Source organism: Molothrus ater, chromosome 6 (genome assembly GCF_012460135.2).
Source record: "Molothrus ater isolate BHLD 08-10-18 breed brown headed cowbird chromosome 6, BPBGC_Mater_1.1, whole genome shotgun sequence".
NCBI lineage: Eukaryota > Metazoa > Chordata > Aves > Passeriformes > Icteridae > Molothrus > Molothrus ater.
In genome coordinates this window covers 18819983-18842954 of record NC_050483.2, presented here as the reverse complement: position 1 = coordinate 18842954, position 22972 = coordinate 18819983, and the positions used below count along the sequence as shown (strand labels likewise).

Sequence of the window (22972 nt, the reverse complement as noted above, 5' to 3'; positions counted from 1 at the left end):
GATAATACAGTCATTTTTAATTTGGTAGGAGCAGTCAATGTTTTATCTAGATAGATGTATATACATGTAACATTGAATTTCAAGCCTAATTTTTTATTAGGAGCTTGTACAATTTCCCACCATATCACTGCAAAATATGGGGCACTCAAAATCAGCTCAGGAAATCTACCTGCTGCCTTAAAACTGGCAGACTTTCACTGGGCACGGTAGTGGTGTTTAAAATCCCAATATGCATTTGAAAACCTTGTATAATAAAACTTTGATGCTTTTCAGCAAAGGCAAAGTTACTGCAGTAACGCTGAAAAACTGAGATGAATCATTTTCTAAAGGGTTCATTTTTCAAAGTCCAGCTTCTTTTATCCTCCAAACTACTGGCATACTTTTGTCAGTTGCAGAAAACTTGCTCTTTTTGAATATTTGGCTGCTACTACCCATTTGAATTTCAAGGTATGCTGTTCATTTAAAGCAGTTGAAGCACAAGATTTCTTGTTCAGGCCTTAGTGCTCTATAAGTTTATTTTTTACAGCAGATGTCTTATGAAAACTCCTACATTAAATTTATTAAAGCATCTCTGCAGGCTTGATAGTTCAAGCCCTTAATCTTCTTACTGGCTCTTCACTGAACTCTCTCCAGTAGTTTCATTTCTCTCATTGGGGTGCCCAGAATTGCACAGAGCTTTTGAGATGGGGCCTCACCAGCACGGAGGAGAAGGGCAGAGTCACTTCCCTCAGCCTGGTGGCAGCAGTGCTCCTGATGCCCCATGGTTCTGTCAGCATCCTCTGCAGCCTCTGCAAGGGCCCCTTCCTGCCCTTGTGCCACTTGCTGAGCTTTGCTTTCCAGCCACTCAGTCTCTGGTGAATGGAGCTAGCCCTCCCCACCTGCAGCACTTTGCACTTCTCCTTATTGAACCTCACCAAGTTTCAGCCTGCCTGGTGCTTCAGCCTGTCAAGGTCCATCTGAATGGCAGTGAAAACCTTTAATTTATCAGCCATTGCTCCCAGTTTCACTCCTTGTACTTGTGAATCCATCAGCAGTTTCACTTTGGCTGGTTTTTTCCCTCTGGGGGGTGGGGGTTTCTGTTGGTTTTATTGTTTTGGTTTTTTGCATCCACTTCTGGGATGACTGTATGGGTCAATTGAACTGTAGCAGGTGGCAATAAAAAAAAAAAGTGTGGAAATAAATGAACAGGCTAGGAAGTTATTTGAGGATGTTGGCACTGGCTTTGTTGTGCCTCACTATGTATAATTTCATTGCAAACACACTGTCTGGGCAAAGTCAGCTGCCATAGTTTCGTCTGAATACTTTGTGTAGGTGGTACTGAAGGCTTGGACTGACAGGACCATCAATAACAGAAATCCAAGTGAAATCCAAGTAATAATGCATGAGAAGACTGGATAAACATCTCAGTGTTTGGAATTCTCTTTTTTTTGATTTAACGCCTGGTATGAAATCAACAGATTTGAGCGTACAAAGTTCTTTACTGATCTGTGAAAAACAAAATAAATTCATAGTTTTGGCTTTCTGGGAGATAGAAAATGCAAATTTCCATAGTAATGGCTTACACAACTGAGAGAAAATACTTGGTCACTGTCTCAGCACAAACACAGCACTGCTGTTCAAGTGTTTAAATACTGGCTTTAATTTCATTATGTCTGTCCTCAGACTCTTAAAATTCAGTGGCCTACCCTAAAGTGTCAAAATATGTTATCACTAAACTTACAAAATAAATCTTGTGTGTCCATTTTCTTTTAAAAGCTGTAGCAAGCTCACCTTCTGGAGGCAGATCTGATGGACAGCAAAATACTGCATAAATTTCTTCAATATTTTCAATATTTAAAGAGGTTTCAGACTTAAAGTCTTTTACGAGAACTTTTGGGAGCTCCAGAATTATTTTCTAGTTTTCTGTGGCTGCTTTTAACATTCAAACAGTAACTCTTACTGATTTGCATGTTAATAGAAATAGATTCCCTCCCCCTCACTTTTCTTTTAAATAAACTGGTTTGGGGTCATACCAAGACTTTAGGGTACTTGCTTGGTTTTCCAAAACCATTCTTCATTCAAGTTGTCTAGCTTTAAATGGAAATTTTAATATAGTTTTAAGTATATTTGCTAATTAAAATTGGGTTTCACGTACTTTCATCTGATGTTTTTCTCCACTTCTTACCTTGAAAGCTTCCTTAAACAATGTCATTTTAAATAGTTTAGTATCACACTTTTCTCCTCACCAGCTTCTATTTGAAACTGGAGTGCCAAGCTTATTGTAGTAAGTTAGTTTATTGTAAGAAACAAATGAAGAATTCTTCAGGGTCAAGTTCCTGTTGTGGTTCGTTGGATTTTTTGTTTTGTTTTGCATTGTTGTTTTTTTTTTACTTCTAAGCTTGCCTAGTAGGAACTTGGCAGGAGTCAGACGACAAAGCCTTTGTCATAAAATGCTTCTCATTGCTTGATTGGTGGTGCCTTGTATCTGCCTGAAGTTATGAGGGTTTCTGGGTAATTTTGAATTCAGAAATGCCATGATACAGGTAATTCTGATTTCAGAACTGCCATCATACCTGCAAGTAGTGCTGCAAGTCTGCCCACCATCTATGAACACTCTGTGCCTTGGGTGCCAAGGATGTCTGGCTGAGAATTCTGACAGTATCAAACCCGTGTGTGGTGGTACCTAGGCATGTTCTCAGAGAAACTGCGTGCAGCAGCCATTGCTTTTTGTAGAAAAATGTCAATTTTTGATTATCCAAGTAGAATAATTGGAGAGAATTGTTTTGTGAGCTTGGTTACTGACAATCATATGCCCTGCATATAAAGCTAATCTATAAATAGGTGTCAGAGACCTGTGAGGAGAAACTCAAACTAAATTATCAATGTACCTTGAAAGGGAGAGTCACAGAATTAAGTCTTTCATCAAAGCTGTTTGGGATCAAGTGAATGAGGCCTCTTCAGTTTTCCTGTGCATTTGTTAATTTCCTTTGCAGGAAAAGGAGTATTGATGTGAAAACTGTGTTTAAGTAATATGTGTCTTTTTGTTAGATGTTTAGAATCCTGACAAGGAGAAAGGACAGGGGTTTTTCTATTCAAGAGGAAATGGGGGAAAAGTGAATTGCATGAGCCAAGCAACGTATAGGAAACAAGTGACATCCTCTTAAAGCCTAGGATTTGCATTTGTTGTGAGATATAGGTGTGACTTTATTCTTTTTAGCACTATCACTTTATCCATGTAAAGTGTATAAAATCCACAGAAAGAAAAAAAAGATTTATGCTCAGTAGCATTTCCAGTAGTAACTGCTTCAAGAATTAATACATTGTTTTGTGCTGTAATGCAATTAGCTTTTGTATCACGGCTTGCTGCTATTTTAAAATGACCATGGCAGTTCTTTCACTGTGCTTCAGAGAGACATTGCCAACCACTGGTAACTTCTTGCATGCCTGACTTAAATGGAAGCATCCTGCATGTAGGACCTCTCTTAGCCTCAGATTTTCCAGAGCTGAAGCCCTTATCTCCTTCTGTGATTGTAGGAACATATAAGTCCCAACACTGACTGTTCAGTGTCTGCAACCTGAAGTCATAAGGTCTGTGAGTTAAACCTTAGTCTTTGTGGAGTAAATGTCCTGAAACTGCAAAAATAAGTGTGAGGGTGCTTTTTGCATAGTAGATGTAGCAGCATAGTTTTGCAGACCATCAGCACACAAGCTTTCTAGTGTGTAATGTGTTTTCTGTTTTCTTGACTTAAAAGCGACATCCAGCCTAGCAGTTCTTGTTTATAACAACGAGGAAAAAATTGTGCTTAGTTTAGTTTGGCTCAAGCAGAGGTTTGAAAAAGGAAGAGGAGAAACATCTGCAACTGTTACAGCATGTTTGAATTTAAATAAAACCAGATAAGAGCAAGGAACAGGCAGCTTTCTTCTTCAAATAAAAGAAGGGGAAAAAAAATTCACAAAGAATCAATAAACTAAATTTTAAGGGGCAAGTGTGTGATTTTTTTAATGAAAACAGCCATTTCAGATGAGTTGTAGAAATTATTGCGCTGGGTTGTTTTTTTTTTTTTCCACTTTGAGTAAGGCTCTGCCAAGCTGCTAGGAAAGCCAGAAGCTGTTGTTCATGGCTCTCACGAGGTTAATCAGTATATGCTGTGCAGAAGTGCGCTGCAGAGCCGAGTGCCCATTCGCGGCCAGGCGCCGCCGTTGCGGCCGTGCTGGCTGGGCGCTGGATGCGGGCGGTGCTGGCTGGGCCGTGGATGCGGGCGCTGGATGCGGGCGGTGCTGGCTGGGCGCTGGATGCGGGCGCTGGATGCGGGCGGTGCTGGCTGGGCGCTGGATGCGGGCGGTGGATGCGGGCGGTGCTGGCTGGGCGGTGGATGCGGGCGCTGGATGCGGGCGGTGCTGGCTGGGCCGTGGATGCGGGCGCTGGATGCGGCCGTGCTGGATGCGGGCGCTGGATGCGGGCGCTGGATGCGGGCGCTGGATGCGGGCGGTGCTGGCTGGGCCGTGGATGCGGGCGGTGCTGGCTGGGCCGTGGATGCGGGCGGTGCTGGCTGGGCGCTGGATGCGGGCGCTGGATGCGGGCGCTGGATGCGGGCGCTGGATGCGGGCGGTGGATGCGGGCGCTGCCTCGGCAGCGCTGGCGAGTCAGGCTGGAAAGGCCGAGGCTCCGCCCGTGCCCTTTCCCCCAGTTCGCGGAGCACGTGGCAGCGCTGGAATGCCGAGGGGAAGCGCTCCCCGCTCGGATTAAACCGGCCGGCAAGGAGCAAAACAAGTGCTCAAAGAGGCGGCTTCGGGAAGCCTTTGGTGTTCCGCCATCATAATTCAGGGCAGTGTTAAAGGCTTATGGTTTTGAAAGGAAAGGAAAGGAATATGAAAAGAAACAAGCTGCTTTATTGTTTCACATCTTAACGTCAAGCAGTACAGTTCTAGAACTGGACTGTATTTGTTTTCAGGGCTCGTTCACTTTATTCAGGATTAGTTCTTGGTGGATTTTTTTTTTTTCATTTGGGAATAAGGAATATTTTCCTTAATGAAGCTTATTTATTTTTATGAGAATGTTTAATTTTAATTCATTAAAATGTCAGGTTGACTGTTAATGCTTGACACTATTTAGAATCTTTTTCTGCCTTGGGCAGTAAAAAGAGCATGTGCTTGAAAACGAAAGGGTTCCTGAAATTCTTTCGATTCAGAAACAAAGAGGAGGTTAATTAAAAATTTCTAGGCTGAGAAGTCACAGTGGAGTTGAAGGGTAAGGGAAACTAGCTGATCTTGTACTTAAGACACTGGCATTCCAAAATACAAAATTCCATGTGTGAACCGAGCAGAACATGTTGGCCCTTCTTGAGACAAGTCCAGGTGCCTGATTCCCTGTATGCGAAAACGGTTGAGCTCTTTGTATGTGCTTGCTGGGGTTTTATCATCCCACTCTTAATAGTACCACTAAACATATGATATATTCTTAACTTTGAAAGCTTTTGCAAACCCTGTTGAGTTCAGGCTATACCCTGTATTACTGCTGCCTCTCCCTGCTTTATTGCTCTCTTGTCAGCTCGTAATGACCAATTTAAATGAATGAATGGACAGCTGACTTTGACTTCCTCATACTTGCCTGCAGCAGAGCCCATCAGAGCTGTTAGTGACAGAGTCATTAGGTACTACAAATTGCAGTTGTTACTCGGGCACACAGGGCTTGTGTTAAAGCTTTTGAAACTGGTGTTCAAAGAACTTTGTGTTCTTCTAATTTGTTCTTCTTTGTTATTATAATCAGACACTACACACGCATAAATCAATTGCATACTATCTCTAGGATACTGTGAGCTTTAGGTGCCTTGACTCACCCAGCTTCTAAAACCTGAGCAGTGGCTGATGGATTTGTGAGATCTGTGGATTACCATTAGGCACTATAGCAGTAGCTGTATTGCAGAGGTGGATCACTGTAGGCTGGTCCAGGAAAAGGCACATTAAATATTGCAAAGAATCCATGCCTGTTGGTCAGCAGCCTTAATAGATGATGTGCAACAGCACTTACCTCTTTCATCTCTGCCGAGTATTCCTTCTCTTTCTATATTGTGTATTTTTTCCTAAGCCTACTGTTATTGCTGCATTCCAAGTGCCTGGTTTTCTGCTCATACACATTGGCACCCGTTCTTTGTGTTTCAGGTGACTTTGGTTAAGTAGAATATTTACAGACTAGAGGAGCAGCACTCTGGTCATAATGAACTGCCCATTTAAATTGCACTGGGTAGTCCTCACGTGCTGTTCAACAGGCATGAGAGTCTACCAGAATTTAATTACTAGCTTTAGGTTGACAAACAAAACATGAATTCTAGCTTTTAGGATTTAAAAAGGGTGAAGTAGTTGTACTTTCTTTGATTTTGCTTCCATAGAAATGCCAGTGCAACCTTAAAACACTTAGTATTGATAATGTGTTTTGTACTAATCTCAATCTAAAACTTGCCCTTGAATCCCAACTTACAGATAGGGCAATAAATTCCACTACTATTTAGTCATACTTCTAGGAGGATATTGGTTTTGGGGCTATGCATGAAAATTTTGGTAAGCTCATAAATTAAGTTGAACAAGAGACTGACTTTGGAAGCATGATGGTCTCCTCAAGAATACATAGTTCTGACAATTTTAATGTTATACATAGAGTCTGTCTGCAAAAATCTACTTTCTAATTGTAAGTGCTCAAAAACATTAGTTTGAATCAATAATTAGCAGGAGTAGCTTCCAGGGTGTTTTATGTATAAATGCTAGTTACAGGAACTAAGAAAAGCTATGGAATTACCCACAAGTTTAACAAGGACAAGTGCCAGATTCTGCATTTGTGTTGGGGCAACCCTGGTTGCTGGTGTGTGTATAGATAGGAAATGAGAGGCTGTAGAGCAGTGCCACAGGAAAGGGCCCTGGGGGTCCTGGTCTGTGGGAAGTTGGATCTGAGCCAGCAGGGCCCTGGCAGCCAGGAGGGCCAGGCCTGTCCTGGGGGCATCAGGCACAGCATCCCCAGCCAGAAAGGGAGGGGATTGTCCCCTCTGCTCTGCACTGGGGCAGCCTCACCTCGAGTGCTGGGGGCAGTCTTGGGTGCTGCAATGTGATAAAATATATAAAGCTCTTAGAAAGAGTCCAGAGGAGAGCTGTGAGGATGGTGAAGGGTCTAGAGAGGAGAGAGGGTACAAGGAGCAGGTGAGATCACCTGCTCTGCTGAGCCTGGAGAAGAGGGGACTGAGGGAAATCCTCGTTGCAGTTACAACTTCCTTGTGGGGAAAAAAGGAGAGGCAGGTACAGGTCTCTTCTCTCTGGTGACCAACCAGTGACACAACCCAAGGGAATGGCCTGAAGCTCTGTTGGGGAAGTTTAGGTTAGATATTTGGAAAAGGTTTTTCACCCAGAGGGTGGCTGAGCACTGGAAGAGGATCCCAAAGGAAGTGGTTGCAGCCCCAGACCTGACAGGATTCAAGAGGTGTTTGCAGAACACTCTCAGGCACATGGTGGGATTCTTGGGGCTACATTGGGTTTACATTTCTGTTTTAACTTCCAGTGGTTTTGGTTTGAGTCTTTTGTGGCTGCTCAGTATAATTGTCTTCTGTCTATATTGGCATGCTTGTTGAGATTTGTTTGGGCAGTTAAGCTGAGCTGCAATTCTGTGAAATTTCATCATAGTTTCAGATTTCTTTGGGGAGGTAATTTTTCTGACAGTTGTGATTTGGTTTCCTCAACTCTGCATAGTTTTGATTTTTGCAGTTATTTGCCAGTCACAGCACAGAGCCACAGGGACTATAGTCTCTTACTGCTTTGAGTAATCATCTTGAAATTAGGATATGAAAAAGATTTTGGGAGAAGATATGGCCAGAAGCAGCTTTGTTTTTCTAGCTGAGGTGAAAACTTTAGGTACCTTTTGTTTCAAATAAAACATTTTCTGAATCTTCTTTGAAATGTAACATGCTCTGTATACCTGTGATATGCTTTTTCTAAATGTTTTTGCTTTCACTTTCTGTTCCACTCTGATTTTTTTTGTATTGCGTGTATAGGTGTTACACAGCTATTGTGATGCTGCCAAAATGCCTGAGTTACAGGAATGTTTTGTTTCCATTTGCAGCTGTTTTGGTTAAAAGAGGTGCCTTAAATTAACCTTCACTCAGACACTCAGACTGAAGTGCAAGCAGAGCCTGTAAGGAAGAGGCAAGTAGTGTATATAAATTTTTCATACTTGGAAATCTTTGCCAAAATCATGGCAAAGATTTGCCATATCTTGCTAGAGATGGACTAGGTCCTACTTCCTTTGAACAAGAAGGAAATGCTCTTTCTAAACTTTGTTTTTTTGGCAGATCTCTCTCTGAAAATGGCGGAAGCTCATCAGGCAGTAGCTTTTCAGTTTACAGTAACTCCAGATGGGATTGACCTGCGTATGAGCCATGAGGCACTCAAACAGATTTACCTGTCTGGTGTCTATTCATGGAAGAAGAAGTTCATCAGATTCAAGGTATGCTAAACTAGTCCAGTCCACCAAATTTCTGGGTTATTTAATATTTTGTGAATTTATTGAAGTTTTTTTATGGAAAACTGATTTTTTTTCCCTTTATGGTAAATAAGGTTCCTTATTGTGAAAGACTTAGGGGGTTTTATTTAAGACAGGGGTGCTGAGGAAGGTGGCACAGAGTGATACTGTAAAGACTGAAAGGGTACATATTTTTTATTTATTCTGTGGAAGCAAGATGAAGCAGATGTAGAATTTAACTGACTTCATTCTCTTCCTAATGCACCACGTAATAATATAATCTTTTAGCAGAAGTCCAAAGTTCCACAAGTTGTGATCTTTAGTGTCATGTGTCTTAGAGGTACAAGGTACACTCTTTTTTATAGCTAAGTAGTATTGTTTCTGATGAGGTATTTGATAAAGATTGTTTTGTTCATGGGATTATAATTGTAAATATCTGTTTCATTAGTAGCAATCTACATAAACTACAGGTTATCTTCAACATCTCTTTCAAAAACATAAACATATTAACAGAAATCTCATTAAAATTTTCTTATAAAACCATGAGAAGAACTGTTTAAATTGCATTAAAAAGTTAATTCTGGTTCTCAGAATTAACTCTGTTAATTCTTGTTAAGTAGGATATTTTTGTTATGTATTCATGTAGAAGGGTCTAACTCAGTGTAAGCTGAAATTATTGAAGTGTCATTTGTTTTAGAGTTGTTAGTTAGTTTCACTATTTTTAGTAAGTCTTGCAGCAGGATCAGTGGTGTCTGCAAGAGGATGTAAAAGTTCCTTTCATTGTTGATGTCATTGTTACAATTTTCTGTAGTAACCAAACTTAAGTAAATCCATTCCCTACTGCTGAGATAATCTCATGTAAGAAAATGCTGGATAATCTTAACTACTTGTTTATAACTAAATGACTTAAATGTGTTGATTTTTGTTTCTTTCCATGGTAATATGAAGTCAGTCACTTTGGTATGAAAAAATTATGTGAAGGCTTTTCTTTCCAGAACGGAATTATCACCGGTGTTTACCCCGCTAGCCCATCTAGCTGGCTTATTGTAGTTGTGGGTGTGATGTCAACCATGTATGCTAAAATTGATCCTTCCTTAGGGATAATAGCCAAGATCAACAGAACACTTGATACAACGTAAGTAGACTGAAATGTTAATGTTTCTCTAAAGGGAAATCAGTTTTATTTGCAGCTGCTCTTAAAGCTATTCCTGTTAAAATGTATCAGTTTTGGAACAGTACATTTGTGACACCACAAGCCAAATAAGCAGCTGTATGAGGATATGAAATAGGGCGGTTGTACCAGTATTGCTGCATAGTTCTGGGTATTTGGGAGGCACATTTGGGAACTTTTGTGGCCTTTGATGTTGCTGCCTGAAAAGGTCTTTGGAAAGGGATGTATGAAAGCAGGGTAAGCAGGCATAAAGCTTGTGTAAGGCCTGTCTGTACTACTATTAGACTTCTGTTTGCAATACCAGCTTCTCTTTGGAGCTTAAATGGACACTAACTGGCGTGTGCTGGCTTTTGTTTTAAATAGTGGCTATATGTCAAACCAAACACAGAACATTGTGAGTGGAGTACTTTTTGGCACAGGGCTTTGGGTTGCCCTTATCGTCACAATGCGCTACTCCCTGAAAATGCTGCTCTCCTACCATGGTTGGATGTTCTCTGAGTATGGCAAGCTTAGTGCTGGCACCAAGTTTTGGATGGTAAGGATATGTTGGTTTCATTTCATCTTAACTTCTAACTGATCAGCATTCAAAGCCTTAAGGGAAAATTTTGTAGTTTTATTTCTTTCTTGTGTTTTTTGTGGCATGGGACAGGAGGCTGTTAGGAGCTATTTCTGCTGTCACCCTTCTAATGCTGTAATGAAACTCTTCATCATGGCTTTCTAGAAGGAAGAGTGAACACTTCAAGAGTAACTTCTAAATTGTCCAATGCCTTGGGCCTGTGTGACTCAATACCTGCTTTTTCTCTATGTGCAAGTACAGTTAAAGATCTTTGGCTGCAGCACCAAAGAATCTTGTCCTCACAGAAAGGGCTCCCCTAATTCTTTGTTGTAATGTTAGGATTTCTAGTCATCCATTATAAAATTATTCTTCTGCTTGAAGAAAATATTGCTGAGTGTCCTTTCAACTGATTTATTGGCATGTCTCCAAAATGAGTTGGGGAAGAAGCATAAGGTGTAGGTAGCATGTTATGCAGTTTTCAGATGAGGATAAGGTGAGAGTGGTATGTCCCCTGTGGATTGATTGTTGTGGTGCTTTGGAAAAGGATTCTTAAAGGATATGATAGGTATAAAGTGAGGAAATGTAGATGTCGGTGCTGCAAGAGATGAAGTGAGGTTTTGCTACTTGGACTCAATTCTTTCATCTCACTTTTGCCTGTATTGTGGTAGGAATAGATCAGTTTCTGTACTGTGATAAAATTAGTCTCTGCAGCCTCAAAAATTAACTGTGTTAAACTAAGCACAGCTCATTATTTACTATGGGAGCTATTCAAGGATAGGTATCCAGAATGGTGTACACTAAAATAGAGTTTAATGTTTGTCTGGTACAAGTGAAATTTCTAATTGATGGTTTCTTCTGGAAGCAGTAGCAGCCTCATGACCCAAATTGGTACAGTCCAGAGGCTCTGAATGGTAAGGCTTTCTGTCAATTGCTTGGAGCTGTAGCTGCCTTGGTTTTCAGCATGTCCTACCAAAGGGATTCTTCAAAGCTCTTAATATTGCCTTATCAACCTTAAAACAGTATAAACTGTAATGCTACTTACCGTGCTTTGTTGCATATTGTATTTATCAATTTTTGTCTACCGTATATGTTGCATATGTATTTTGTTGCGTATTGTATGTGTTTAAAAGTACACTGAAGGTGTATGCCCAACAGTGTCTCATCTATACCTGCTGTGAAGGGCTATGAAACTAGACCCAGCAAAACTAGTGAAACAGCTCCAACTGCCCTAACTTTCTAGATTTTAATAATACTCTTTTCTCTTCAAACGATCATGCAGATCAAAAACCTGAGCTCTAATTTCAGTCACAGTACAAAGTGATTTTTCAGACTGGTTGGAAGTCTGGTGGCACTTTTAATCAGCATATTTCACCTTGTAAAATCAAATTTCCTGTATCAGTGTTAGGGAAAAATCCAAATATTAGTTGCTGTTTTAAAAAATAAATTAAAAAGTGGTAATTGTATGTGAAGAGATGCAACATATGTTAGAATGACATTATTTGCTGTATCTGCATATGAAGTCAGTGATGTAATGAAATGTGTGTGTCTGTCAGAGCACTTTATTGGTCTCAAGCTATTAGAATTTCTCTATTACAAGTTTTCTTTAGAGATAAGTACTGTGAAATGTGTTTGCTGGGTTTTGTCAATTGAGCAGGTGCTCTCTTAAAATAATTTTATCCTTTTCTGGTGTAAGAGTTTTGGAATAAAATTGTCTCCAAGTATGAAATTAGATTTCCAGATGAAAAACTGAGCTTTCACTTTCCCACCTGTTTCCAAAATTATCTTGTCCTGAAGCATCCCATGTACATCTGATGGCTGTGATACAGATCCATTTGCAGGGAGGTCTTTGTTGCTGGCAATACTCTGCAATTGTTAGTTCTTTTGTGCTGCCTAAAACTGTCTCCTCTACCTGTGCTGACCCAGGAAGCTGAGAGGGAGGAAAAGTTCCACATTCCAACAGTTTTGTTCAGAGACATTTTTAGAATTTAGTAGTGAAATTACATCCTCTGTTTTATTCTATCTTGTCTATTGCCTTATATATATTATCCTGTGTATTGGACCAGGATTACACTTTGACAGTAAAAGTTCCACTGGCTTGTGGGAGAATCCAGTCACTTCACTTGACTTTCATGCTGAAATAGGGTGGCAGTGTCAAAATCCTTCCATGAGTAGCTGAAAAGTTGCATGGTCTAGAATTTCAGCTTAGTGTGTGCTGCAACTGTAAAGTAGTGGTGGACAGAAAAGCTGCTTCTGTTTTCACTCTCCTGTGGAGCACAGGAGATTCTGCAATATCTGAAGCTAATTTCTCTCTGGCTTTTTTGTTTCATTGCTGGTGGGTTTTTAGGTAACACAAGCACTGGGTGTAACACTGGCATGCTTGCACAATTTGCTATGTTCAAATCATGCAGTAGACTACCTGAGATTCATGCTTGAATTAACTCCCTGTAACATCAATCCTATTACTGATGTTGAGCTGTAACTTTGGAAAACATTAAGCCATGATACAAAAGCATAATTATTATTTTTAAAGATTACTGTAGCTATCTAGAAACCTTAGCTGAGTCACAGGCTTGATAATGATTGTGTTTTGAAGCACAATTTACATATGTTTGTAGTATCTACTGTGTGATATCGTAAAAGGTCACATGGTAGATGTGAGTTTTTTAATCTTTCCAGAGGGGAATATATGAAGAAAAGAAGGGCTAAGTAACTGTATTTATGTTGAGATCAATGTGTGCCCTACATAAACAGCAATATTGTCTGTGACAGGATGATAACTGGGAAGTCAGGAATGACCATGCCTATCTTGCTCTTCCACTGCCATGTTGTTTAACCTTGAGGAAGTTAGTTTCTGCCAAGGCCTTTTTGTCACATGTGAGACCCTGATAAATGGGGTAGCTTCCTAAATCTAGTACAGCATAATTTACCAGTGAAAATGACTGTGAGTTACATTACACATTTAGTCTGTTATTCTTCTGTTGAACCTAATAATTTGGTGTGTGTATTTTGTTTTTGCTTTTCTTCAGGCCCTTGTAAAACTTTTCTCAGGGCGTAAACCCATGTTATACAGTTTCCAGACATCTTTACCACGATTGCCAGTTCCAGCTGTTAAAGACACAGTTAATAGGGTATGTACATTCACCAGTTTATTTTCTTCAGTAGCACAGAATCCTAGATGCTTTTTGGGGTGTTTTTGCCATTCCTCATGAAAAACTGCATAGTGGTATTAATATGGTGTAAGAGATTCAAACTTCTGCATGGAAATGAAAATAAAGGCTGTGACAAACCAGTGAAACTGGTGACAGTTTGAAGCCAGTGTGATTCACACTGGATGACATAATGCCTGTTGTTGTAAGGCTGTGCCACAAAGTGTGATTTCCAGGGTGTTTGAAGCACACTTTTGTTATCCTCTCCAATTTCCAGTGTTATAACACAAAACCTTGTAGCAAAGTGGCAGTATGTCACAGAAACTGAAGGTTTGATTTTTAGAGGAGGAAAAAAAATCTCTGTCTGCTACTGAAGAAGCAGCATGCCTTACCCTTTGGAATGGAAAATATTTAGAAAAGTTACCTCTTCCACTTGTGTTTTGCTCACAAATGCCTGAAAACATATTTTATTTTTTGAAGTTTGCAGCAGACATTTAGAAGAGCATATACTCTTATTTTAAAAACATGGTACTTGCAGCCTTATGGATTGAGAGTGGATAATCTTTCTTTAATGTTAAATGCTTTATGTAGGAATGGTGAGAAGCTATGTATTAGTTCCTGCACTAATCAGGAACACTGATTCTTTTCTTGTGTTCTAGTATCTGGAGTCAGTTCGACCACTTATGGATGATGAAAAGTTCAAAAGAATGGAGAGTCTTGCCAAAGATTTTGCTTTTAATTTGGGACCAAGGCTTCAGTGGTATTTGAAGCTAAAATCCTGGTGGGCCACCAATTATGTAAGTTGATAAATAGGAGGCTCAGTTGTTCAAATTACATTATTTGTTCCCTGGTGCTCTTTTTGGCTTAAACTACATTATTTCTTAAATGTAAAAGAAGGAAATTGAAATAGCTTAATATTTTTTTAAAGTGCATGTGACTTTGCATGTACATAATTTGTGTGATTTGGTGAGCAAAGGTGAATGAAACTTGAAAAAATGAATCCTTATTTTGTATTTTGTTATTCTGGAGAATTTTGCTGTTAGGATTGCTTTTGGGGCTTGTTTATTTGCTTGTTGAGCTTGATAACTCAATAATGGGCCTGGCTACCAAGGTAGTTTAGAAGAATGGTATTCTATATCTATAACTATAGAACAGGTTTTTTTTTTAATATAGAGCAGCTGAGGCAAATAGAAGAAAAATAAAGAACTGTATCAATTGAGTTGTTGAGCTGTCGTTTCTTTTCTTCTTTTTTTTCTTACAAAAAAAAATAATCCAACCCTCAACATCATTGTAAGAACTGTAATGTTAATTCCTTCTTAATATATTATCTAATGTACTTGTACCCAGGTAGCCTAACCTGTCCTGGCGAAGGCTGTAAAGCATTCAGGAGATCTGATACATTTTAAACATTATGGGGAGAACATGACTTCTTTGAAACCTTATCAGAGAGATATAGCTGAATTTGATTTAGTTTTCTCACCTTTTTTCTCTGTTTTCACTGAAATCTGATAGAAATTAGCAGGGTGGGGATTATTGTCTTTTAAGTGCTAGCAGTTTCCTTCCCATTTGTGGATGGAAGGTTGTCTTATGCAGCCATCAACATAGAAGACTTAAACTGTGAAAATGATGAGATTTTACTGATTTTGTTTTTCCTTCCTGCTGCAGGTTAGTGATTGGTGGGAAGAATACATCTACCTTAGAGGACGTGGACCAATCATGGTTAATAGCAACTATTTTGCAATGGTGGGTAAATAAATCCTATAAACCCCTTATGTTGCATAGAAACTGTAACATTTCTGGCAGGCATCTTACTTCACGGTGTCTTTCTGCTTAGAAATCTGTTGCCACTGAGGATGTAAACTTTGTTTTTCTTTCTCTGGTATAACCTGCAGCCAGTGTCTTCAGGTACCTCCAAGTACGTCACATACTGAAGTATGTGGCACAAACACCCATTTTAGCAGCCCTAGCACAGCTGCCACTTTGGCAATCTCATGCAATAATGACTTAAGCAGTTTTGTCCTTACTGTAAAGAGTAATCTTCCAAAAGCTCCATGTAAAACTTCATGGGTAACACAGCTGAAGGAGGCATGTTCTCATGCTAGCAAATGTACTTACAGGAAGTAAAATTGTAAAAGATTGAAAATAAAAAGGAAAAAAGAAATATGATGGTCTTGGATCAAGTTTTATGTAGCACTGTCTTTTCTACTTAAATGATTAATAATGTTTAGGGAGATTGTGACTACTGAAGAAAAGTTTCATCAGCTCACTGCACTTGTAAACTTCATAAATTTTAAAGCCTTTTCTACCTTGTCCAGAATAAATGTTTAAGTACGTGGATGAGAAGTACTACTTTAATGTAGCCTGGTAATCTTTAATTTATGATTCTTATCTACTTTTCAGGACTTCCTTTCTTTATATCCCACAACCCTGCAGGCAGCTAGAGCTGGTAATGTTATCCATGCCATCCTGCTCTATCGGAAAAAACTGGACAGACAAGAAATCAAGCCAGTATGTATATCAGTTTAAATGGCTTTTGATCTTTTTCCAGCACAATCTGTGAGAAGCTGACCAGCTTTCAGAATGGGAGAGGAATGTCTTATTGTGATGAATTTTTGTGGTCATATCATCTTGGCTATCGCTTGAATTGCACATGGGCAGAAACTAGCCACTGTCAAAAGTACAGAATTGCATGGATACAATACAGGATGGTTGGGATACAAGTCTGGAGGCCACTTGACACCAAGAGTGGGCCAGGCTAATATGATAACATCCTGTGTTGCACTAATTTCTAGGTAGCAAAATAGGCAAATCCCATTTGAGTTTCTGTACTATCCAGTGCCTGTGTATTGTAGTAAACAAAGACTGTGGAAACAATTAAGTAGTTTTTTTCAAGATCATGGAAGGGATGTGATTAATTGAATGGAACTACAGGTCTGAGAAATGTGACCTTTTGTTCCTGTACAGCCATAAATAGCTTAAAAGAATGAATTAAGGGATAATGCATGCTGCATGTGTTAATTTTTGCATCCAGACCACCCATGGAGAGCTCTTTGAATTTCAGGTGCTAGCTAGCTTCAGTCTTCCCTCATGGAGGGTGAGCTTTTGGTAGAAGGGGAAAAAATAATGGCTCTGGAGTGTCCATGGAATATTCCACATGTAGTTTAAGGAAAGACCATGAACAGGGAGGAAAAAACTCAACACTGCATTAATGTATTATAAATCTTACTCTTCTGAAGCCTTTGTTTAGCAAGATCTTGGGGTTTTTTCTTTACTTTTTAATTTTCTGATCGTATATGCAAAATGACATTTTAATGTATGTTTGCTTCACAGATTCTTTTGATGGGATCCACTGTTCCACTCTGCTCAGCTCAGTGGGAAAGGATGTTTAATACTTCCCGTATCCCAGGAGAGGAATCAGGTAAGCAGGGCCAGCCAAGGAGAATGAGCACCTTGATGGAATTCAGGGCTTGCTGTCTTTTCTACTAAAAATCTGGTTTTCGAGATAAAGATCTGATTGGCACAAATGTTCCAAGACTCAGGATGTAATGGATTGCTGTAGAGTTCCTAGATGTCTTTCATTTTAGGGAGATTTTGAAGCCTTTTAGTGGTTTTTCTCCTTTATTGGAATACGATCCCAATATTACCAGGTGGAACGTGCCTGGGCTCTTCTGGCCCTTGCTGCTTGGCCAGAGGTGGCAACTGTGGTGTTTTCACCTCAGAGACACCCCTGGCTGGCTGGATGTTGCAGCTGGCACTTGGAACAAGTCCAGGCAAGCAGGAACTCAGTTTTTACCTCTAATGGAAAGGCTTTAGGTGAGGTGAAGAGGAAAAGGAGACGGATTCTGCCGGAGGGTTAATCCAGAGCTTTATTCCATGGTCACAGATCTCTGAATCTTGTAACAGCTCCAACAGAATCCCAACCCCATGGTCCCGTGTCTTTTCAAGCCCGGGGAAAGGGGAGGGGAAGGGGTAGGTGTGCCACCAACCAGGTGTCAGGGGGGGCAGTCTCAGGGGACAATGACACCTAGACTGGCCAATGACCCCAGGGCTGAGGGGCATCTTTGGAACTTCACTAACCAGACGCCGCCCTTGCTGGAATGTTGGGATTGATGGACAGCACCTAGCAAGGGGGCAAGGGGGAGGGGAAGGGAGAGGTTGGCACACCTGAGGGACTGGGATAGGTGTGAAAAAAACAACTTCAAGATAATATTGTCTGTCCTGTTTTTGAATTTATAAATAATCTTTACTTTTATTTTTCCAAGATCAAGATGATTTTTGAGGTCTTAATATTAAAAGTGGCATTTTTTTGTTGCCTTTTATTGTTTTTCCTAAGTTTTGTCACTGTAAGTGGGGTCAGATTGCATCTAGAAGAACTGACCATTTGTAATCGGCAGGTGGAAGAAAACATTAATATTAATTTCCTTTCTCTTTGAGAGCTTCACAGCCAATTTTAGTGGAGACTTGTGCTGGTGTGTTTTTCTACAAAATCTGTATCTAGGCTTCTCTGATCATGTTGTATTCTGAAGAGCCTCTTAGAACTGATTTCACCTGTTTACCCAACAGTGCATCATTGTGGCAGCATCACAGTGAAACATGAGCAGGAGTTATTGTTTAGTCACCTCCGTTGGGAATGCACGTGGGGGCTGCCACTTGAAGACAGGATGGATTTTTTTTGCTCTCTGTGAGGCCTGTAACTCACTCTAATGTTCCAAACTGCCTTCAAACTTGTTACTCCCACTCAACTACAGAATTCAAAACAAAGAGTTTCTAAGCAGATGCAGGGATCTGCCCACTCTTCCCTGGTGGAGACTGACATTTGCTGTAAGAAGCTGGATAAGGTGGAGAAGTGGCATTGGATAGTGGATAAAGCAGTAGGTGCATGTGTCAGATAAGGACTTTGCTCTCAGTTCTGCTGCTGGCCTTTGCTAGATTGTTGAGGAATTTTTTTTCAAGCTATGCCTCAGACAGCTTTATCTGCAAACTGAAGGAAAGGACATCCCTGGTGTCATTACTCCATGTCATAACCAGTAGCTTAAATAGACGAGCAGGTTTTTAAATCTCTCCTGGACAACTTTAGTCTATGAGCTACTCTTATTCAGAATACTGCAATACTTCAAGTACTGAGAGAGCAACCCTTGCCCCTACCTGTTGTCAATAAAATAAAAGGTATAAACAGTTTGCATTTAGCATTGGTTTTCTTTCAGTCTAAAATGAGTTTTGTACAGAAGTGTGGAAGTGGCTCATTCTAACTGGCACCTGATTAAAATACATCCTGTATGTCTTAGGGGTTCTCCTCAGTTTCTCCTGTTTAAAGTCTTTCAAATTAAACTACAGTCAATATAATAATTACTGTCCTTTTCTCCTAGGCTTTTCACATTTCCTATTACACTTTTTCCATTTTGCTTTGTTTCTGTTTTTCTAAGGGAAAAACAGTTGTGTCATTCTGTATATGTCTTCTCTAAAGGAAAAACAATTATGTCATTCTGTATATGTCTAAGTGAGTTCCAAAAACATCTTTCACACATTCTCATGAGCAGCTTGACTCCTTTTCTCCTGATTTCAATTACTTTATGTATATTACAGTTCCTAAAAAAAAAAAAGGAAAAACTTGTTTTCCTATTAATTGGTGAGAAAATCTTGATGAACATTATATTGTCATTTGAGCAGCAGTTAAATAGTCATGATTTTTGACAAAACATGCTATGGAGTGAACGACTTCACCTGTGGTTTGATACAATGCCTTCATGACTAAATTTAGGCTTATCCCGGTTAAGCCAAGTAGATGGTAAAATGAGGGGAAAAATGTGGCCAAGTTTTTGCTTCACATAGCATTACACATTTTGGCCATATATGGAATATTCACTCTGCGTCTGCCAAGACAAATGTAAACAAAAGCTGATGGTATAAATTCTGAGTTTCTTAAGACTCTGCATGAGTTGTCTAGGACCTGAGTGCAAATGATTTAAAAATACCTTTCCTGATACTCATCTAGCATGTTCTTCACCAGGCTACACAGCTAGTGCTTGTTTTTCAGATAAAGGAATATAGGTTTAGTTGCTTGATAGTGGCCTGCAGTGTGGAAACTGGTGATGCTATATGTGGAAATGACTGTCAGATCTGGGTATTTGACTGTTTGGGTATTTGACTGGGCATCTTTGTGATATTTGACTGTTTGGGTATTTGACTGGGCATCTTTGTGATGAAATACCATGGGGTGCTGAAATAACTTGTAGTGCATGCAATAGGCATCTGATGTTATTTAGTGCATTAGTGTTTTGAGACTTCAGCTTTGTGTTCACCTAAGTGATTGCAATTCTAGATACCCTCCAGCATGTGAAAGACAGCAAACACATTGTTGTGTACCACAAGGGCCGTTACTTCAAAGTGTGGCTGTACCATGATGGCAGATTGTTGAGACCCCGAGAAATTGAACAGCAAATACAGAGAATTCTTGAGGATGATTCAGAACCTCAGCCTGGTGAAGAGAAGCTTGCAGCTCTTACTGCAGGAGATAGGTATGGGGGTTATTACTTTTTAAATAAGTTTAGTTTTAGAAATCATTGCATAACATAATCATTGACTTTAGAATTTTTAAATAGTCTGCAGTCAGTTGTTTGTACCTTGGTCACTGATTTTGTGTATTGATGATCTGTAACACTGCTTCAGTCACTTGTAATTGTGTGGAGTTAAAAAAAATTTGCAGTGGCAATCCTATATGCAGATTATTATTTTTACTGTTGTCGTCTTCCTTATAATAGATACTTTCTTTTGTTTAGTTTTAAGTGAAGATGATCTATGCTGTAGGTATTGCATGTGCAGAAATGTTGAATTTCTGAGGGTGAAGTTTTGCACGTGTGTGATGATGAGTTGACTTGGTTCCTAGGATTCCACTGTACAAGTATTATCAGAGCTTTTCACAGCTCTCATAGTTTAAATGCAAAGAAAGTAGCTGTATCAAATTCCACAGAAGTAGGAGGAATGTCTCATAGTGATTTAAACAGTAATCAAACATTGACAAATTTATGTAATCTGGCTATAAACCAATTTTTTTTTTTACAGAGTACCATGGGCTAAGGCTCGTCAGGCTTATTTTAGCCGTGGAAAGAACAAGCAGTCCTTAGATGCTGTAGAGAAAGCAGCATTTTTTGTGACATTGGATGACATGGAGCAGGGGTACAAGAAGGAGGACCCAGTGAAGTCACTGGATGCATATGCAAAATCATTGATACATGGCAAATGTTATGACAGGTGCAGTATTGATGCTGTGGAAAATGCCTTCCTTTTTTTTAGAATTTGCTAATACATATGAATTAATGATGACTTTTAAATTGATAAATTCCACAGAATCACAGAAGGGTTGGGGTTCATAGGGACCTTCATCTAGTTCCACCCCCCTTTGCAACAGAAAGGGACAACTTTCACTGCATCAGATTGCTCAAAGCCCAGTACAACCTGACCTTGAACATTTGCAATGACAAGGCATCCACAGCTTCTCTGGACAATCTGTTCCAGTGTCTCACCAGCCCACTGTAAAAAATATTTCTCCATTATACCATATCTAAATTTATCCTCTTTCAGTGTATATCTGTTGCCCCGTGTCCTGTCACTATGAGCCATGACAAGAAGTCTTTCTCAGCTTTTCTTATAAGTTCTCTTTATAAATTGAAGGGCTGCAAGAAGGTGTTCCCAGAGCCTTTTCCAGACTGAACAACAAGCCCAGCTCTCACCCTTTCTTCATGGGAGAAGTATCCCAGCACTCCTGCTGGAATATTTTCATGACTCTCCTCTGACCCAGCTAACAGTTCCATGTCCTTCTTGTGCTGAGAACCCCAGGGCTGGACACAGCTCTCTAGGTGGGATCCCATCAGAGGGGAGTCAAGAGGCAGAATCCCCTCCCTCACCCTTCTGGCCATGCTGCTTCTTAAGCAGCCCAGGACAGGATTGGCTTTCTGGGCTGCAAGTGCACCTTGCCAGCTCATTATGAACTTTTCATCCCCAAGTCCTTCTCTGCAGAGCTGCCAAATCCATTCATCCATCAGTCTGTTGAACTGAGCATTGCCTTGACCCCGGTGCAGGGCCCTGCAGTTAACCTTGTTGAACTTCAAGAGGTTCAAACTTCTATTTATTTAAATGTTCTTATATAGAAAAGCATAGGTTCTAGTACATTTGAATGTGAATTTTAGAGAGACAGGAAGTTACAATACAAAAATGCTTCTGAAATGTACAAAACCATAAAGAAATCTTGATTTCTTTTGTAGGTGGTTTGATAAGACATTCACTCTTATAGTATTCAAAAATGGCAGAATGGGCCTGAATGCAGAGCACTCCTGGGCAGATGCTCCTATTGTTGGACACCTGTGGGAGGTAGGTGCTTGGCACAAAGAGCTAATGCAGAAGATAATGTGACAGGGGCTTGCAGCAGCCCTGAAGGTCAGCAGTGACTTTCAGTCCCTTGCATTCACATTGCTGAGGAGTGACCTGGGGCCTATGGCTACAGCAACTGTAGAATTTGGAAAAGATCCCAAACCCTCACTTAAGAAGCTGCTATTTTTTGAAGGCCAGCATTTTAGTGAGCTTAGATGTCTTCACAGAATAGTGATAAAGCTCCCCAGCTACCTTTTCTTTAATGTTTTAAATCCACAGATTATTGCCTCTTTGATATGGCATTGTAATTTTTGTATGTACATTTTCCTAAAGCTCTTAAGTTTTCTTGTGCTATTAAACTCCCATGAGTTTAATATGCTTACTTTTAAAATGTAAAAAATTATACACAGTTTTACTTTTTGTCTAAGCATTGTTTGCTAAGATGCAGACTGATATGCTGTTCACATTATCTCGTGTATTTATTTGCAATGAATGCAGTAAATTCACTTTGCTTTGCATTCATCATATGCTTAGTTTAATTCTTGAAATCTTATTTGATTTTTTCCCTTTTTTCATTTTGAAGCTTAAACCTACAAACAGTTATGTGACTCAAATCAATTAAAACTATTTCAAAAATGTTATTTAATTTTGATTTTGTATGTATTTGTGCAAATGGCTCTTGAGTCTAATTGGCCCCCCAAGTAATTTCTGAGTTTTGTTATAGAAGTGCTTCCATGTGCATAAGAACAAAAAAAAAGCCTCATTGCATTCTCCACCCAGGGAAGAAAGAAGGCAGACTGATAAGAGAGTGACATGACAATGCAGATTAGACTATCTCAATGAAAGAGGGATACTTTTTTTGCTTTTAATGAATGATATTATATGCTTCATTCATATATCTGTACTTAATATTAGTTGATACATTTTCTGCTAAGAATTAAGATTACTGAAACAAGATTTCATTTTCTAGAAAGTTGTCTGTTGTTAGCTCTTTACAGATTGTCTATTTTTAGAATTGAATGGATTAAGCTTTATTTCATAGTTGTCATGTTCTGACCAGTAAGTGAAATGAGAAAATGAAGACAAAATGAAATTTAAATAAGAGATTAGAAATAAATCATTGACAATCATCAAGCTTTTTCTTTCCATATTGAGCAGATTCAAATCTTTTGGTAGTTCTTGGTGTTTGTATGTGGGTTTGTTGTTTCTTGATTTTTTTTTAACATTGAGGATGCTTGATATCTTATAAGACAGCGCCT

The 22972-nt window shown here is 39.6% G+C and overlaps 1 protein-coding gene across 2 annotated transcripts in view; it reads left to right on the top strand.

Moving 5' to 3' along the window:
• Positions 1 to 22972, top strand: part of CPT1A (carnitine palmitoyltransferase 1A) — a 40532-nt gene that overhangs the window by 5462 nt on the left and 12098 nt on the right. The window contains exons 1-13 of one of the 2 annotated variants that reach the window (XM_036384103.2): positions 7778 to 7856; positions 8078 to 8160; positions 8307 to 8461; positions 9472 to 9611; positions 10011 to 10182; positions 13230 to 13331; positions 14009 to 14146; positions 15015 to 15092; positions 15750 to 15857; positions 16680 to 16767; positions 19669 to 19864; positions 20409 to 20597; positions 21608 to 21713. In XM_036384103.2, the coding sequence (XP_036239996.1) occupies positions 8321 to 8461; positions 9472 to 9611; positions 10011 to 10182; positions 13230 to 13331; positions 14009 to 14146; positions 15015 to 15092; positions 15750 to 15857; positions 16680 to 16767; positions 19669 to 19864; positions 20409 to 20597; positions 21608 to 21713 (1458 nt within the window). In that variant the 5' untranslated portion in view covers positions 7778 to 7856; positions 8078 to 8160; positions 8307 to 8320. Of the gene's footprint in view, positions 1 to 7777; positions 7857 to 8077; positions 8161 to 8306; positions 8462 to 9471; positions 9612 to 10010; positions 10183 to 13229; positions 13332 to 14008; positions 14147 to 15014; positions 15093 to 15749; positions 15858 to 16679; positions 16768 to 19668; positions 19865 to 20408; positions 20598 to 21607; positions 21714 to 22972 lie in introns of those variants that run through there. The other variant, XM_036384104.1, reaches the window with a different exon arrangement.